Source organism: Entelurus aequoreus, linkage group LG17 (genome assembly GCF_033978785.1).
Source record: "Entelurus aequoreus isolate RoL-2023_Sb linkage group LG17, RoL_Eaeq_v1.1, whole genome shotgun sequence".
In the NCBI taxonomy this organism is placed as follows: Eukaryota; Metazoa; Chordata; class Actinopteri; order Syngnathiformes; family Syngnathidae; genus Entelurus; species Entelurus aequoreus.
Window position 1 is genome coordinate 16,550,036 of NC_084747.1, and position 18,360 is coordinate 16,568,395.

Here is an 18,360-nt window from a genome sequence, read left to right on the forward strand (position 1 = left end):
GGATACAGTCCGTAAGCACACATGATTGTGCGTGCCGCTGCTCCACTAATAGTTAGGGATGTCCGATAATGGCTTTTTGCCGATATTCCGATATTGTCCAACTCTTTAATTACCGATACCGATATATGCAGTCGTGGAATTAACACATTATGCCTAATTTGGACAACCAGGTATGGTGAAGATAAGGTACTTTTTAAAGAAATTTGTAAAATAAGAAATAAATTAAAAACATTTTCTTGAATAAAAAAGAAAGTACAACAATATAAAAACAGTTACATAGAAACTAGTAATGAATGAAAATTAGTAAAATTAACTGTTAAAGGTTAGTACTATTAGTGGACCAGCAGCACGCACAATCATGTGTGCTTACGGACTGTATCCCTTGCAGACTGTATTGATATATATTGATATATAATGTAGGAAGCAGAATATTAATAACAGAAAGAAACAACCCTTTTGTGTGAATGGGGGAGGGAGGTTTTTTGGGTTGGTGCACTAATTGTAAGTGTATCTTGTGTTTTTTATGTTGATTTAATAAAAAATAAAAAAATAAAAAAAACGATAACGATAATAAAAAAAACGATACCGATAATTTCCGATATTACATTTTAACGCATATATCGGCCGGCCGGTATTATCGGACATCTCTACTAATAGTACTAACCTTTAACAGTAAATTTTACTCATTTTCATTCATTACTAGTTTCTATGTAACTGTTTTTATATTGTTTTACTTTCTTTTTTATTCAAGAAAATGTTTTTAATTTATCTTATTTTATTTTATAATTTTTTTTTAAAAGGACCTTATCTTCACCATACCTGGTTGTCCAAATCAGGCATAATTATGTGTTAATTCCACGACTGTATATATCGGTATCGGTTGGTATCGGTAATTAAAGAGTTGGACAATATCGGATATCGGCAAAAAGCCATTATCGGACATCCCTACATTTTAGTGTCTTCATGAATATTCTCCCTAATAAATCTCCCATTTTAAACATTGATTGACTGAAGGGTGGAAATAGGTTACCAAAAAAGGGAAATTCCTGGAAATGTGTTGAATGTGGAAAAATGGTAGTTTGAATGTCTAGGATGAGAATGTGGAATGGTTTGAATCAGTTGAAGAATGTGGGAATTGTGGAAGTTTGTAAAATGGCCAATTCATTTTAAAATGAGGAAAATGACACAAAAAAAAAGGAATTACGGGATACCTGGGAATTATTTTTTTTTTTTAGAATTGTTGAAGTAGAGCACACACTTCCTGAACAGGCTAAATATTTTGAAGTTGGGACAGTTTGAATCAGATGAAAAATGTGGGAATTGTCTATTTTTACACTTTCCATCCTTTGTAACTGAGCTACATGTGGAACAATTTCCCCTGTGGATCATTAAAGTTTGTCTTAAGTCTAACTTTGAAAAATGTCATTTTAAATGGGAAAAATGTCCCGCGAAACAGGGAATTCTGGGAAATCTAGGAATTTTTGGAATTTGTCAAGGGAAAGCCCGCGATTCCCGAATAGGCCGAACAGTTTGAAGTTGGAATGGTTTGAATCGGGTGAAAAATGTGGATGGTAGAACGCGGCAAAATCTGGAGAAGAAGAAGAAGTTGAATAATAATGCGGAAATAGTGTCAAAGCGCTTTGAGTACCTTGAAGGTAGAAAAGCGCTACACAACAATGGGAGACCGGGCTTTCTGCTCCGCCACTCCCAGTCTGTGGAACGCTCTCCCTGACCACCTGAGGGCACCACAGACTGTGGATGCTTTTAAAAAAGGCTTAAAAACCCTTTTTAAAAAAGCCTTTTTTTAGATATATGCATACTAGTTCTAGCTATTTGGCTGTTCTAGTTTTTATTTGTATTTATTTTATTTTTTCAATACACTGTAGCACTTTGAGGTTGTTTACTCAATGTAAAGTGCTTTTTACAAATAAAATCTATTACAAGTATAACCCATTTACCATTTTATAAATATGTATGAGACTTATTGTATGACATACTTCAATTATTTGTACATATCAATTTTCTTGACATGTCACTTTAATGAGGAAAAACAGCCGTTTCCTATCTAGGTATGGTAGTAAGTAGATAGTGGCAAGTTGTGCAGTACTCACTACACACAGCAGATGGCACTGTTGTGCAGATTCCAAATATGTATGTTGTACTGATATCATGTGTAAATTCATTTAAAGCACAGCTGTCTGAAGTGTGGCTCATTATTTTTTAACAGCCCTGCGGCACAATCGTTAGCATTCCTATATTAGCATGCTAGTTGTTTTGTAAATGCACACCTCACATCAAATATTTACCTGTTAGCATGCTAGCTTTGTTTTAGCTAATTTTGTAGTACACACCTCAGTCATATTTTGATACTTTTTTGATGCATGCTAACTGTCAGAATAATTGTATCTAAGTTATCACAAAACTTTGTGTTTCAACGAGTTCCCGGCGAGCAGACAAAAGCTGTCTTTGATCCTACCAATCAAAAGGCTTGTAAAACTCCACTGTGTAGGATGCTAAGCGACATGAAGGTGTCGGTTTCTTTCATGTATTGTAATCCACAGGAAGATTTTGTCTTGACCCGAGATCTGCAAAGCGGAGAGGAAGCAGGACCTGACCCCTCTCCTGGCACCTTTTCTTTGAACTGTTTTGTAACCAAAGGCAACGGCTGTTTATGACCCCCATTCCTTTAGAAACAGCTGTTGCCATGTAATCAGGGAAAGTCCAAATAAAAGAGGAGGCGTACAATCTTTCGTGAGAGCGTGGTGGGACACTGTCCAAGAGTACAGGTCTACGCGTTTCTCCTCAATGAGCCAAATTTAATTCTGTCTCTGTTTAATTCCTTGACTAGATGTCTTCAGTGTTTGAACCTGACACTAACGTTAGCAGACTAGCATTTTATACACATTTTTCAGGTAAACGCCTCAGAGTGATATATTTTGGTACTTAACGAATGTTACAGTTAGCATTTTAGCATGTTTTTTTAAAGCTAATTTAGCAGCTATACACCTCAGTCAGTGTTGTATATTTTGACATTTCACTAACGCTAACCGCTATTAGCTTTAGCTCATTTTGATCACATTTTTTGTTACTTGACGTGCCAACTGTTAGCATTTCAGTTTGGCTTTGGCTCGTCAGCATTCACACACATTTATACTAAAATAGCATTTTGTAGTTTAAAAAAAAATACAGAATTGGTTTTGAAGGTGAAAACTACCAAAATGGCCTCCACATCCTTTGATTTGTAAGTCTGTGGCCCTCAGCTTTTGACTGATCACGGCTCCGATGGTGGGGGAGGATGCCAGACAGACCTGGCAGGGCCAAACGCGTAACGAGGGTCGGCTGGAAGAACTTGGAACATGTCACGAGGGAGACTCTGGACATAAGCTAGTGGATGCCAGCCGCCCTGGGAATGCGTCGGGATCCCCCGGGAAGAGCTGGACCAAGTAGCTGGGGAGAGGGAAGTCTGGGCTTTTTTGCTTAGGCTGCAGCCACCGCGACCCGACTTTGGATAAGCGGAAGAAGATGGATAGATGGACAACTGTTTACTTTTATTTTAAGCAGCCAGATGACATGTGTGGATATATTTCATGTGTCATGATTAAAGTCATACAAGCATGATTATGTTGGCACACTCCAATACAAAAACAGCTAATATTGCATGAATATTCCATTATTTGCTCATTAGGTGGGGTTAATAACATATTTATATAATACTGTTGTACCAGTCAAAAGTTTGTGGACAATTTTGCACTTACTGAGAAAGTGTCTCCAAACTTTGATATGTAAAAATCAAGTATTTACGTATTCAGGCTCACATTTTAGCACCTCAACAGGAAGTGGAAAGAAGCGAGGTTCCTTCTGGATAAATATTAAAGAGGTTATTGCTTCTGGCCGTTCATTTCTAATGTTACAAAATGTTTGGATAAACATCAACTATTGCTGAGTGTTTTGTTCAATACCGTGTCTGAGACTTCACATTTTGCGTTGCCTGGTGGAGGTGGTCTCCTCCAGTCCGTTGGCTTCTGCCTGCAGCCTAAATCCACACGTCACAGCAACAAGACACAAAGTCAACATGCGCACACTCGGCGTCCGCGCGATAAATGATGGATACTCACGTGGTGGTGGTGGTGGCGGCAGCGGCAGCGTTAGTAGCGTGCTCGGTGTCTCCTACATGGTTCCCTGAGGCTGAGACACACACAGACTGTTTTATTACTGCAGCATGTCCGCTCTTCTTTAAACTCATTTATGGCTTTTTATGATTAAAGGGAATTTCATTTCCAGGCTTTTCCACCTACTCCCAAAAGACAGCCAAAAGGCTCGATTAACCGACCAGTTTGTCCCCATTGTTCTGTTAATGAGATTATTATTCTGTTTGTTCTGGTGTCTCTAAGGAAGACACTTTTTATTTTTTTTATTTTTAAAGCTGCAAGATTTTGAGAAAAATTTCCATACAAGAATTTGTAGGAATATCCTCACAATTTTTCATTTTATTTTACAAGACAAAAGTATGTCATTTTAAAAAATTAAAGTCAAATGTATGATGATTGTTTTTTTTTAAGAAAACTAATGTGAAAAAAAAGTTGTCATTGTACAAGAATTATGTCAGAATATTTAGAGAAAAAAGTTAGAATTTTACACAAAAAATATTATGCACTTTTACAGGATTAAAGTAAAATATATTGTAAAAAAGAAAGTATTTTATTTTTAGAAAACCAACATATTGTGAGAAAAAAAGTTATTTTACAAGAATTGTTTAGAAATATTTGAAGAAAAAAACAATATTTTTTAAAAAATATTTTAAGAAAAAGTAAAATATATTCTGAAAAAAATTATTTTTTAGAAAGAAAATTTGCAATAATGTGAGAAAGTTTTCATACAAGATTTTTCAAGAATATTCTGACATTTGAATTTTTTTATTTTACGAGACAAAATGATGTAATTTTACATAATTAAAGTCAAATATATTATGAAAAAAGTATTTTTTAAGAAAACAATAATATTGTGAGAAAAAAGTTGCCTTTGTACAAGAATTATGTCAGAATATTTTGAGAAAAAAGTTAAAATTTTACACAAAAATATTATGCAATTGTACAGGATTAAAGTAAAATATATTGTAAAAAAAAAGGCATAAAAACCACAATATTGTGAGAAAAACAAGTTATTTTACAAGAATTGATTATAAATATTTTAAGAAAAAAAAAATTTTTTTTAATTACTTTAAGAAAAAGTATGCCATTTTACATGATAAAAGTCTAAAATATTCTGAAAAAAGTAAATTATTTTTACAAAAAAAGTTGCAATATTGTGAGAAAAAAATTTCCTACAAAAATGTTTTGAATATTCTGACAATGTTTTATTTTATTTTACAAGACAAAAGACTTTTACATAATTAAACTCAAATATATTATGAAAAAAGTAGGTTTTTTTTAAAACAGTAATGGTATGAGAAAAAAGTGGCCATTGTACAAGAATTTTCTCAGAATATTTTGAGGAAAAAGTTAAAATTTACACAAATAAAATTATGCAATTTTACAGGATTAAAGTAAAATATATAGTAAAAAAGAAAGGATTTTATTTTTAGAAAACCAAAATATTGTGAGAAAAAGTTATTTTACAAGAATTGTTTAGAAATATTTTAAGAAAAACAATATTTAAAAAAAAAGTATTTTAAGAAAAAGTATTACATTTTACATGATAAAAGTAAAATATATTCTGAATAAAGCATTATTTTTAGACAAAAAATTGCAATAATGTGAGAAAGTTTTCATACAAGATTTTTCAAGAATATTCTGACATTTACATTTTTTTTATTTTACGAGACAACATTATGTAATTTTACATAATTAAAGTCAAATATATTATGAAAAGTCTTTTTTAAGAAAACAGTAATATTTTGAGAAAAAAGTAAAAATTTTACACAAAAAGATTATGCAATTTTACAGGATTCATGTAAAATATATTGTAAAAAAAAAAAAAAAAAAAAAAGAAGTATAAAAACCACAATGTTGTGAGTTATTTTACAAGAATTAATTAGAAATATTTTAAGAAAAAAGAAATATATTTTTTAATTATTTTAAGAAAAAATATGCCATTTTACATGATAAAAGTCTAAAATATTCTGAAAAAAGGAAATTATTTTTAGAAAAAAAGTTGCAATATTGTGAGAAAAAGTTTTCCTACAAGAAGTTTTAGGCATAATCTGACAATTTTTTTATTTATTTTACAAGACAAAAAGATGTAATTTTACATAATTACATAATTAAACTCAAATATATTAAGAAAAAAGTACTTTTTAAAATAAGAAAATGGTAATATTTTGAGAAAAAAGTTAAAATTTTACACAAAACAAATATGCAATTTTACAGGATTAAAGTAAAAATATATTGGAAAAAAAATAGTATTTTATTTTTAGAAAAACGCAATTTTAGTGAGAATTTTTTTATTTTACAAGAATTGTTTAGAAATTGTATTTACAAATCAATCAATTAATCAATCAATGTTTATTTATATAGCCCTAAATCACAAGTGTCTCAAAGAGCTGTACAAGCCACAACGACATCCTCGGTACAGAGCCCAGGAAAAAGTATGCCATTTTACATGATAAAAGTCAAATATATTCTGAAAAAAGTAAATTATTTTTTAGAAAAAAGTTGCAATATTGTGAGAAAAAGTTTTCATACAAGAATTTTTAGGAATATTCTGAAAACATTTTACAAGATTGAAATTCAAATATATTATAAAAAAAAGTGTGTTTTTTTTTAGAAAAAAGTACGTTTTGAGGGAAAAAACTGTCATTGTGCAACAATTAAGCACCGTAGGGACATTTTGAGACAAGTTTGAATTTGAAAGGAAAATGTGGGCCATTTTACATAATTAAAATATTGTGGAAAAAAAAGTTTGTTTTCTTTACAAAAAAAGTTTGTAATTTTGCGGGAAAGAAGTCGTCATTGTTCCACAATTATTCACTGTAGGAATATCTCAAGAAAAAGGATTACGTTTTACAAGCTTCTCTCTAGTCAATTACAGCCCAACCCTAGTCTGAGCATTGGAGCGGTCCATGGCTGCATTTACAGAAAAAAGGAGGCGAATTGTTGGTCGTTGAGAGATACATTTTGAACTAACAGCCTTTTGGCTGCCCTCTGGGAATTGCAGGGGGAGTAAGAAACCCCTGGGAGTTGCAGTGTCTTCTCTGATCATGCAGCTTGCAAACATTGGAGCATCAATCTTCATAAAAGGTTATGATGATGGCTGTGAGACCAACAACCTGCTGCCTTGCGCTTCTTGGCCAGACTCCTCTCAAACATGAGAATGACGGCCACCAAGACGAGCACCTCCACCACGATGGCAACAAACGGCTTCAGCGGCTCGTAAATGGTGATCACCTTTGAAGGACCACATTGTTAGTTTGTCATGTGACACGCGTTCACCTTATTTTGTCATGTGACACGCGTTCACCTTATTGTGTGTGGGGGGTGCAGCTGACCTTTAGCTCCACGTGGCTCATGGCGGTGCTGATGGCGTAGACGGCGCCGCAGTGAAACAACCCGGAGTCCAGGTGGGTCAGATTGTGCACCAGGAGTTTGGTCACCTTGCCGTCCATTTTGATTTCGTACCTCTGGGGCTCCGCTGTGGCGTCAATCTCCTCCTAAAAGGAGGCAAAATGTAGTTCGATGAAATACTTGCTCCTGCCCGATGAAAATGATGTACAGATGGCAGCAAAACATCATCAACATATTTTACGCCCGTGCAACGTCTTTGTGCTTGCATGCAGGTTCTGCTTGCACAGGTGACGTGTCCTCCTCTATGCACGCAACCTTCCTTCCTCCCTTTTGCCAATTAGGAGTGGCTGTTAAATACATGGTCCTACACAGCACTGACTCTTTATGCACTAGCACAACCTCTGTTTTTACACTAGAGCAAACTTTTTTTTGACGCTGGCGCAACCTCTTTTTTTTATGCTGGCGCAACCTCTTTTTTTCACTGTTTGCAACCCCTTTTTTTCAAGCTGGCGCAACCCCTTATTTACGCTGGTGCAACCTCTTTTTTTCAAGCTGACGCAACCTCTTTTTACACTAGTGCAACCTCTTTTTTTACACTAGTGCAACCTCTTTTTTTACACTAGTGCAACCTCTTTTTTTACACTAGTGCAACCTCTTTTTTTACACTTGCACGGCCTCTTTTTTTTTACACTAGTGCAACCTCTTTTTACACTAGTGCAACCTCTTTTGTTTACACTAGCACAGCCTCTTTTTTTTATACTAGCACGGACTCTTTTTTTTACACTAGCACGGCCTCTTTTTTTTACACTAGCACGGCCTCTTTTTTTACACTAGCGCAACCTCTTTTTTTTTTTTACACTCGCACAGCCTCTTTTTTTACACTAGCGCAACCTCTTTTTTTTACACTAGCGCAACCTCTTTTTTTTTTTACACTCGCACAGCCTCTTTTTTTTACACTAGCGCAACCTCTTTTTTACACTAGCGCAGCCTCTTTTTTTTACACTAGCGCAGCCTCTTTTTTTTACACTAGCACAGCCTCTTTTTTTACACTAGCGCAACCTCTTTTTTTACACTCGCACAGCCTCATTTTTTTACACTAGCGCAACCTCTTTTTTACACTAGCGCAGCCTCTTTTTTTTACACTAGCACAGCCTCTTTTTTTTACACTAGCACAGCCTCTTTTTTTTACACTAGCACAGCCTCTTTTTTTACACTAGCACAGCCTCTTTTTTTACACTAGCACGGCCTCTTTTTTTACACTAGCACAGCCTCTTTTTTTTAACACTAGCACGGCCTCTTTTTTTACACTAGCACGGCCTCTTTTTTTTACACTAGCACGGCCTCTTTTTTTTACACTAGCACGGCCTCTTTTTTTTACACTAGCACGGCCTCTTTTTTTACACTAGCACGGCCTCTTTTTTTTACACTAGCACGGCCTCTTTTTTTTACACTAGCACGGCCTCTTTTTTTTACACTAGCACGGCCTCTTTTTTTACACTAGCACGGCCTCTTTTTTTTACACTAGCACGGCCTCTTTTTTTACACTAGCATGGCCTCTTTTTTTTACACTAGCACGGCCTCTTTTTTTTACACTAGCACGGCCTCTTTTTTTTACACTAGCACGGCCTCTTTTTTTACACTAGCGCAGCCTCTTTTTTTTACACTAGCGCAGCCTCTTTTTTTTACACTAGCACGGCCTCTTTTTTTTAACACTAGCGCAGCCTCTTTTTTTTACACTAGCGCAGCCTCTTTTTTTACACTAGCACAACCTCTTTTTTTACACTAGCACAGCCTCTTTTTTTACACTAGCACAAACTCTTTTTTTTACGCTAGCGTGACCTCTTTTTTTACGCTAGCGTGACCTCTTTTTTTACGCTAGCGTGACCTCTTTTTTTTACGCTAGCATGACCTCTTTTTTTTTTTTTTTTTACACTAGCGTGACCTCTTTTTTTACGCTAGCGTGACCTCTTTTTTTTACGCTAGCGCGACCTCTTTTTTACACTAGCGCAACCTCTTTTTTTTTTTTACACTGGCACGGCCTCTTTTTTTTACACTAGCGTGACCTTTTTTTTTTTTTTACAACTCCTCTCCTTTCTGATTAGTGACTCTAAAGGCCTACTGTCTCCTGGTCGGAGCCAATCTGAAGGAACCTGTTGTGTGTTCCTTCCGATAAAGATTAGTCTTTGGACAAAATAAGCCAATATTAGTGTATTTTGTCATTTAATAAACATGTTTTACTATACAACCTATGAAACGATGACATCAGCATTTATCATCAGTGTATTCTCAGAGTTTGTTGCTGATCTAGTGACGCACGCCGACAATATAATCATAATGGGGGACTTTAACATCCATATGAATACCCCATCGGACCCTCCGTGCGTGGCGCTCCAGACTATAATTAATAGCTGTGGTCTTACACAAATAATACATGAACCCACGCATCGCAACGGTAATACGATAGATCTAGTGCTTGTCAGGGGTGTCACCACCTCTAAAGTTACGATACTCCCGTATACTAAAGTAATGTCCGATCATTACCTTATAAAATTCGAAGTTCTGACTCTTTGTCAACAAACTAATAATAATAATAACTACTATAGCAGCCGCAACATTAATGCTGCCACAACGACGACTCTTACTGACCTACTGCCTTCGGTAATGGCACCATTCCCAAATTATGTCGGCTCTATTGATAACATCACTAACAACTTTAACGACGCCCTGCGCAACACCATTGATAGTGTAGCACCGCTAAAGCTAAAAAGGGCCCCTATAAGGCGCACCCCATGGTTTACAGAAGAAACTAGAGCTCATAAATTATGTAGAAAGCTGGAACGCAAATGGCGCGCGACTAAACTTGAGGTTTTCCATCAAGCATGGAGTGATAGTTTAATAACTTATAAACGCATGCTTACCTTAGCTAAAGCTAAATATTACTCAAATCTCATCCACCTCAACAAAAACGATCCTAAACTTTTGTTTAGTACAGTAGCATCGCTAACCCAACAAGGGACTCCTCCCAGTAGCTCCACCCACTCGGCAGATGACTTTATGAATTTCTTTAATAAGAAAATTGAAGTCATTAGAAAGGAGATTAAAGACAACGCATCCCAACTACAACTGGGTTCTATTAACACAAATACGACTGTATATACGACGGATACCGCCCTCCAAAATAGTTTCTCTCTCTTTGATGAAATAACCTTAGAGGAATGGTTAAGATGTGTAAATGGGATAAAACAAACAACATGTTTACTTGACCCATTTCCTGGGAAAGTTATCAAGGAGCTTTTTGTATTATTAGGTCCATCAGTGCTAAATATTATAAACTTATCACTTTCCTCTGGCACTGTTCCCCTAGCATTCAAAAAAGCGGTTATTCATCCTCTAATCAAAAGACCTAACCTCGATCCTGACCTCATGGTAAACTACCGGCCGGTGTCCCACCTTCCGTTTATCTCGAAAATCCTCGAAAAAATTGTCGCACAGCAACTAAATGAACACTTAGTGACTAACAATCTCTGTGAACCTTTTCAATCCGGTTTCAGGGCAGATCACTCTACGGAGACAGCCCTCGCAAAAATGACTAAAGATCTATTGCTAACGATGGATTCTGATGCGTCATCTATGTTGCTGCTTCTTGATCTTAGCGCCGCTTTCGATACCGTCGATCATAATATTTTATTAGAGCGTATCAAAACGCGTATTGGTATGTCAGACTTAGCCTTGTCTTGGTTTAACTCTTATCTTACTGACAGGATGCAGTGTGTCTCCCATAACAATGTGACCTCGGACTATGTTAAGGTAACGTGCGGAGTTCCCCAGGGTTCGGTTCTTGGCCCTGCACTCTTTAGTATTCACATGCTGCCGCTAGGTGACATCATACGCAAATACGGTGTTAGCTTTCACTGTTATGCGGATGACACCCAACTCTACATGCCCCTAAAGCTGACCAACACGCCGGATTGTAGTCAGCTGGAGGCGTGTCTTAATGAAATTAAACAATGGATGTCCGCTAACTTTTTGCAACTCAACGCTAAGAAAACGGAAATGCTGATTATCGGTCCTGCTCAACACCGACATCTATTTAATAATACCACCTTAACATTTGACAACCAAACAATTACACAAGCCGACTCGGTAAAGAATCTGGGTATTATTTTCGACCCAACTCTCTCGTTTGAGTCACACATTAAGAGTGTTACTAAAACGGCCTTCTTTCATCTCCGTAATATCGCTAAAATTCGTTCCATTTTGTCCACTAGCGACACTGAGATCATTATCCATGCCTTCGTTACGTCTCGTCTCGATTACTGTAACGTTTTATTTTCGGGTCTCCCTATGTCTAGCATTAAAAGATTACAGTTGGTACAAAATGCGGCTGCTAGACTTTTGACAAGAACAAGAAAGTTTTATCATATTACGCCTATACTGTATATACCTTTATACATATATACCTATATATATACACTGTATATACTGTATATACCTTTATACATATATACCTATATATATATCTATACTGGCTCACCTGCACTGGCTTCCTGTGCACTTAAGATGCGACTTTAAGGTTTTACTACTTACGTATAAAATACTACACGGTCTAGCTCCATCCTATCTTGCTGATTGTATTGTACCATATGTCCCGGCAAGAAATCTGCGTTCAAAGAACTCCGGCTTATTATTGATTCCCAGAGCGTTTTCTGTTCGGGCTCCAGTACTCTGGAATGCCCTCCCGGTAAAAGTTAGAGATGCTACCTCAGTAGAAGCATTTAAGTCCCATCTTAAAACTCATTTGTATACTCTAGCCTTTAAATAGACCCCCCTTTTTTAGACCAGTTGATCTGCCGTTTTCTTTTCTCCTTTGCCCCCTCGCCGGGTTATTCCGGTTCCGGTGACCATGGATGAGGTGCTGGCTGTCCAGAGTTGGGACCCGGGGTGGACCGCTCGCCTGTGCATCGGTTGGGGACGTCTCTGCGCTACTGACCTGTCTCCTCTCTGGATGGTCTCCTGCTGGCCCCACTATGGACTGGACTCTCACTGTTATGTGGATCCACTAGGGACTGTACTTAGAGGGGGGGTTACCCACATATGCGGTCCTCTCCAAGGTTTCTCATAGTCATTCACATCGACGTCACTTGTGTGGGCTCTGTGCCAAGGATGTCGTTGTGGCTTGTGCAGCCCTTTGAGACTTTTGTGATTTAGGGCTATATAAATGAACATTGAATGATTGATTGATTGATTATGATGTCATGCGAACGTGTCAAAAATCTTGATGTCAGAGAAAGATGAATTTAATCATTTTCTGTATATTTGCTCCTCATGTTATTACAATGCTGCATCATAGCAGGGCTGCTCAGTTATTTTCTCTCACGTCTGCCCAGGGAGTGTTTTTCAGGTCCCTCCTTAAGTGAATGTTTATTTTCTTATTTCTCTGAGTCAATATAGTTGTTTACGAATACTAAAGCTGCTATTACCTCTTACACCTACCTTCCCCGACACTCCTTATTAAAGGGGCCGTTTGGAACTCGTCCACAGTTACATTTGTCTCTGTAAAGCTCTGTAAAACTTGCACCTGGCTCGCTGACAACAAGCTATCCATCCACTTGGGTAAAACAGAATCCATCCTGTTTGGGTCCCACATCAACCTTAAGAAAGTCAATGACTTCACCATAAAAGTGGGTGACATTGTTATCACCAGGAAAGATGAGGTCACCTACCTAGGTTCCATTCTAGAGGCTAACCTTTCCTGTGATAAAATGGCAACCAAGGTAATCAGAAAGGTTAACCAACGAACGAGATTTCTCTACAGAATCTCCTCTCTGGTCAACAAAAGCACCATGAGGATTCTGGCGGGAACTCTTGTTCAACCCTTTTTCGATTACGCATGCACCTCCTGGTACCCTAGCACCTCCAAAACCCTCAAATCTAAACTCCAAACATCTCAGAACAAGCTAGTCAGGTTACTTCTTGACCTCCACCCTAGATCCCACCTCACTCCTACCCACTTCTCTAAAGTGGGCTGGCTCAAGGTGGAGGACAGAGTTAAACAACTTGCACTGAGCCTAGTCTATAAAATCCACTACACCTCCCTGATACCGAAGTTCATGTCAAACTACTTCCTTAACGTAAATGACCGCCATAACCACAACACCAGGGGGAGCTCCACTAACCACGTTAAACCCAGATTCCGAACTAACAAAGGTCTTAACTCATTCTCTTTCTATGCCACATCAATGTGGAATGCGCTCCCAACAGGTATAAAACAAAGGGCATCTCTATCCTCCTTCAAAACCGCAAAAAAAGTTCACCTCCAGGCAGCTACAACCCTAAACTAACACCCTCCCCGGATTGCTAATAATCAAATGTAAACAATCAAATGCAGATACTTTTTCTTATGCCTTCTGATCTCTCTCTCTCTCTCTCTCTATGTCCACTACTTGCTGTCCATATCCTACCCCCCCCCCCCTCCACACCCGTGATTGTAAATAATGTAAATAATTCAATGTGATTATCTTGTGTGATGACTGTATTATGATGATAGTATATATGATAGTATATATCTGTATCATGAATAAATTTAAGTGGACCCCGACTTAAACAAGTTGAAAAAATTATTGGGGTGTTACCATTTAGTGGTCAATTGTACGGAATATGTACTTCACTGTGCAACCTACTAATAAAAGTCTCAATCAATCAATCAAAGGGGACAGAATGAAGTGAATGTTTATTACCTGTATGTGACAAGACATACGCTACTGCCACCCCATTATTTGAGAAGCACTTAATTTGATAGACATACTTGAAATGATAAAAGGTGACTCATTTATCGGTGTTCTCTTGTCAGAGCGGTGATTACACACCGATCTCCACCTACCTTTTCCGTGTGGTTGACTTTGAACCACAACCAGGTTTTAGGACTCGGCTTGGCGTCGTCCATCTTGCACACCATCACCACAGAATCGCCCACGTAGCTAACGATGGGTTTGTCGCGCACGTCGCTGATCTGCGGCACTGCAAGCGAACATTAGCATTAGCTTGGTAGCAACAGCAACAACAAAGAGGTACAGTATGTACTGCAAGTGTTGTACCTGCCAAAACAAAATCGATCTTTGCCTCATTCCCAAACATGCAGGTGTATTTCCCCAGGCTTTCTTCATCTTTAATAGTGAACCTTGGCAAATAAACAACAAATATTATTAGTTCCCCAAAAACAGCAATTTTGGCATCATCCTATAAGACAACACTACATTACCCAGAATGCCTCGCAACAGTTGTGGTGTCGCTAGCATGGTGCTTCATACAACCTGTTAAGACTTGTTGCTAGTGTTGTGCGATACCATACCACTGTATTTCTTTACGATCCGATACCGATTAAAATTCAGGCTGGTATTGGCGATACCGATGCAAAACCGACCGGCCGAGTCATACCAAAGACTATAAAAATGGGACCCATTACCTCCCTGCATGGCACTCAGCATCAAGAGTTGGAATTGGGGGTTAAATCACCATGAATTGATTTACGTGGACCCCGACTTAAACAAGTTGAAAAACGTATTGGGGTGTTACCATTTAGTGGTCAATTGTACGGAATATGTACTGTACTGTGCAATCTACTAATAAAAGTTTCAATCAAAACCAAAAATGATTCCCGGGCGCGGCCACCGCTGCTGCTCACTGCTCCCCTCACCTCCCAGGGGGTGATCAAGGGTGATGGGTCAAATGCAGAGAATAATTTCGCCACACCTAGAGTGCGTGTGACTATCATTGGTACTTTAACTTTAAAATGAGCAAACTACATAAACAACATACTGTAATTTGATTTTGATATCATTTTTATTTATCTTGATAGGTTGAAAATGAACACCAATGAGTTGACTGATGAACATTATCACATCATTTATTCCGAAAATATAAATAACGACAAATAAAGATAGAATACTATTAACCGCAACATGAGTGTAAAAAAAACAACATTATGATTTGTACATTTTCAGAATGTGCTTGTTCGATTTTTAAACAAAGAAAACATCCTGAGGTTTTCTTTATTTTTAAGGTATCTGCTGTGATTTTACCAGTCCGGCCCACTTGGGAGTAGATTTTTCTCCATGTGGCCCCCCATCTAAAACTAGTTTGAGACCCCTGGTTACTGGATACAGAAGCTGGGTCAGGCTGGGCGCAACAAAATATATATATTTTTAAATCTAACATGCACTTTTTAATGAATTCACCTTCTTTGAATGGCTTTCCCGCCCTAGCAACCATCTCACTCACCATGTAGCTAGCTTTGACTGCTGCATCGCTCTTTTCGCTTGCTTTCTTGAAGAAATCTTGTTGCCTCAGTAGACTAGTTTTAAAATTTGCAACCCGGTTCACCCTCTCATCTCCCTGGTATTTTGCATACTCCTCAGCATGTCTAGTTGTATAATGACGTTCCAAATTGTATTGCTTGTGCACCGCAACTTTCTCTGTGCAAATAAGACACGTCGGGGTGCCCCTGTGCTCAACAAAGAAATACTGCATCTCCCACTTTTCCTGGAATTGTCTTTGCTCATCACTAAGCTTTTTCTTCACTGCAGGCTTTGAAAAAGACATGTTTTGGGTTGTGGAATATACTTGTATTTAGCCGACGCACGGAGAATAATGTTATTTCTGCAATGTGTGTCGTGGGGAGGCGGGATTTGGTGGTAGCGGGGGTGTAAATTGTAGCCCGGAAGAGTTAGTGCTACAAAGGATTCTGGGTATTTGTTCTGTTGTGTTTATGTTGTGTTACGATGTAGATGTTCTCCCGAAATGTGTTCGTCATTCTTGTTTGGTGTGCGGGTTCACAGTGTGGCGCATATATGTAACAGTGTTACAGTTGTTTATACGGCCATCCCTCAGTGTGACCTGTATGGGTGTTGACCAAGTATGCTGTGCATTCACTTAGTGTGTCTGCAGAAGCCGCATATATTACGTAACTGGGCCCACACGCTGTTTGTATGGTGAAAAAGCGGACGCGACGACAGGTTGTAGAGGACGCTAAAGGCAGTGCCATTACGGTACGTCCCTTAATAATGTTGTCCGGATGAAAATTGGGAGAATGGTTGCCCTGGGAGATTTTCAGGAGGGGCACTGAAATTCGGGAGTCTCCCGGGAAAAATCAGGAGTGTTGTCAAGTATGCTCGCGGGCCGCACTAACATTAAACTGTCATATTAAGGTGGGGGCCGCAAAATAACCTCTGGCGGGCCGCGTGTTTGAGACCCAAACAGCTAATTAAAGCAGTATATCAAAATGGAATATTTTCTTCCTGCATTGACCACAAATTAAATCAAAACTTACATTCTTTGAAGATTAAACTGTTGGTTCTCAAGCCGCAATGTGCTGCGACTGTTGTCGATATCTTCTCCATCTTTGCTCCAGTATCCCGTTACGTTGTCCACTTTGTTGCCACTTCCGGTCCAGGTGCACTGGAGCGTCAGGTTAATTGGGCTCGACACCTCCACGTGAGCGGTGTAACTTTGACCTGAGTTGCCCACACATTCATCACAAAATGTCTCCAAAATGTACAGAACGGCTCAGGTTTTTACCTTTGAGGACGACGCTGCGCACGTCCGCGGGGAGCTGGCCGACAGGTTCCGCCGGAGACGAGGTTTGGCCAACTGTCTCTGGTTAAAACAAAACATTTTAGCGCGGTCTTTTGGCCTTGGGAAGCAAAATAGGATGACTCATTTAAGCAGCTAACACTACATTGCCCACAATGCACCGCGACAGTGCGTTTACGAAGCTGCCCGTCTTCAATTAGTATTTACGTTCACGTGGCTCATTTAAACCTATTTTTAGTGGTATTTTATAAACACATGACCGTTTTAGATGTTACCATGTCATATTTGTTTACTATGTCATATTTGTTTGCGTCGCCGAGTTCGTTCGCCGCCATTAGCTTACTTAGCAATTTCCGGAAACCCATCCGACTATGGCGTCCGACGAGGCTCAAAAATGATTTGATTTTAGTAAAAGTAAGACCTGTAATTACTAAGGTCACTTTGAGGAAATACTGCATATGATATAAAATCAATCTAAAATGTCTATAAAAAATACAGTCAAAATACAACAACAAAAAAAAGATACATTTAGTTTTTCCCTTGCACCACTATTAGGATAACTACACACATTCCATTCAAACAAACAACAACAAAAAAACATTTACTTGCGTTGATGTGTGTGCAGGAGAGCAGGAGCACAAGAGAGCAGAGATGCATCCAGGAGTCCGGCATGATGAAGATGAGACGGTGTCCTCCTGCAAGAGGGAAGTAGCTTTCTCCCTCCTGTGCAGCCCCCACCCTCTTCACACACTGCTGCTGCATCATCATCCCTCCACCCTCACCAGGAGGCAGAATTTTATTTTGAAAATTTGAACTTTGTGGTAAGAATTAATGTGAAGCACCCGGTCATTGGTTACTGATAATTGATGTCAGAATAATTGTATCTAAGTTATCACAAAATGTTGTGTTTCCGTGAGTTCCCGATGAGCAGACAAGAGCTTTCTTTGATCTTACCAATCAAAAGGCTCGTAAAACTCCACTGTGTAGGATGGGAAGCGACATGAAGGTGTCGGTTTCTTTGGTTTATTGTAATCCACAGGAAGATTTTGTCTTGACCCGAGATCTACAAAGCGGAGAGGAAGCAGGACCTGACCCCAATCCAGGCACATTTTCTTTCAACTGTTTTGTAACCAAAGGCGACGACTGTTTACGACCCCCCTTCCTTTAGAAACAGCTGTTGCCATGTAATCAGGGAAAGTCCAAATAAAATAGGAGGCGTACAATCTTTCATCAAGAGCGTGGTGGAAGACTGTGCAAAGAGTACAGTCCAGAC

At 38.4% G+C, this 18,360-nt stretch overlaps 1 protein-coding gene across 3 annotated transcripts; it reads right to left on the reverse strand.

Annotated features, from left to right (window-relative positions):
• Positions 1-3,515: 3,515 nt before the first annotated feature.
• On the reverse strand, positions 3,516-17,887 carry emb (embigin). 3 transcript variants are annotated; one of them, XM_062024077.1, is made up of 9 exons: positions 17,693-17,887; positions 17,073-17,150; positions 16,825-17,008; positions 14,594-14,676; positions 14,380-14,516; positions 7,484-7,645; positions 7,262-7,382; positions 4,116-4,185; positions 3,516-4,033 (listed from the first exon to the last, which is right to left on the reverse strand). In XM_062024077.1, exons 1-9 carry the CDS (start codon positions 17,853-17,855, stop codon positions 3,973-3,975), a joined length of 1,059 nt encoding a protein of 352 aa, XP_061880061.1. In that variant the 5' UTR covers positions 17,856-17,887; the 3' UTR covers positions 3,516-3,972. The 3 variants fall into 3 exon arrangements, with proteins under 3 accessions (XP_061880061.1, XP_061880062.1, XP_061880063.1); XM_062024078.1 differs by having other exon boundaries at positions 3,517-4,033; positions 7,265-7,382; XM_062024079.1 differs by lacking the exon at positions 17,693-17,887 and adding an exon at positions 17,431-17,473 and having other exon boundaries at positions 3,517-4,033.
• Positions 17,888-18,360: the final 473 nt, after the last annotated feature.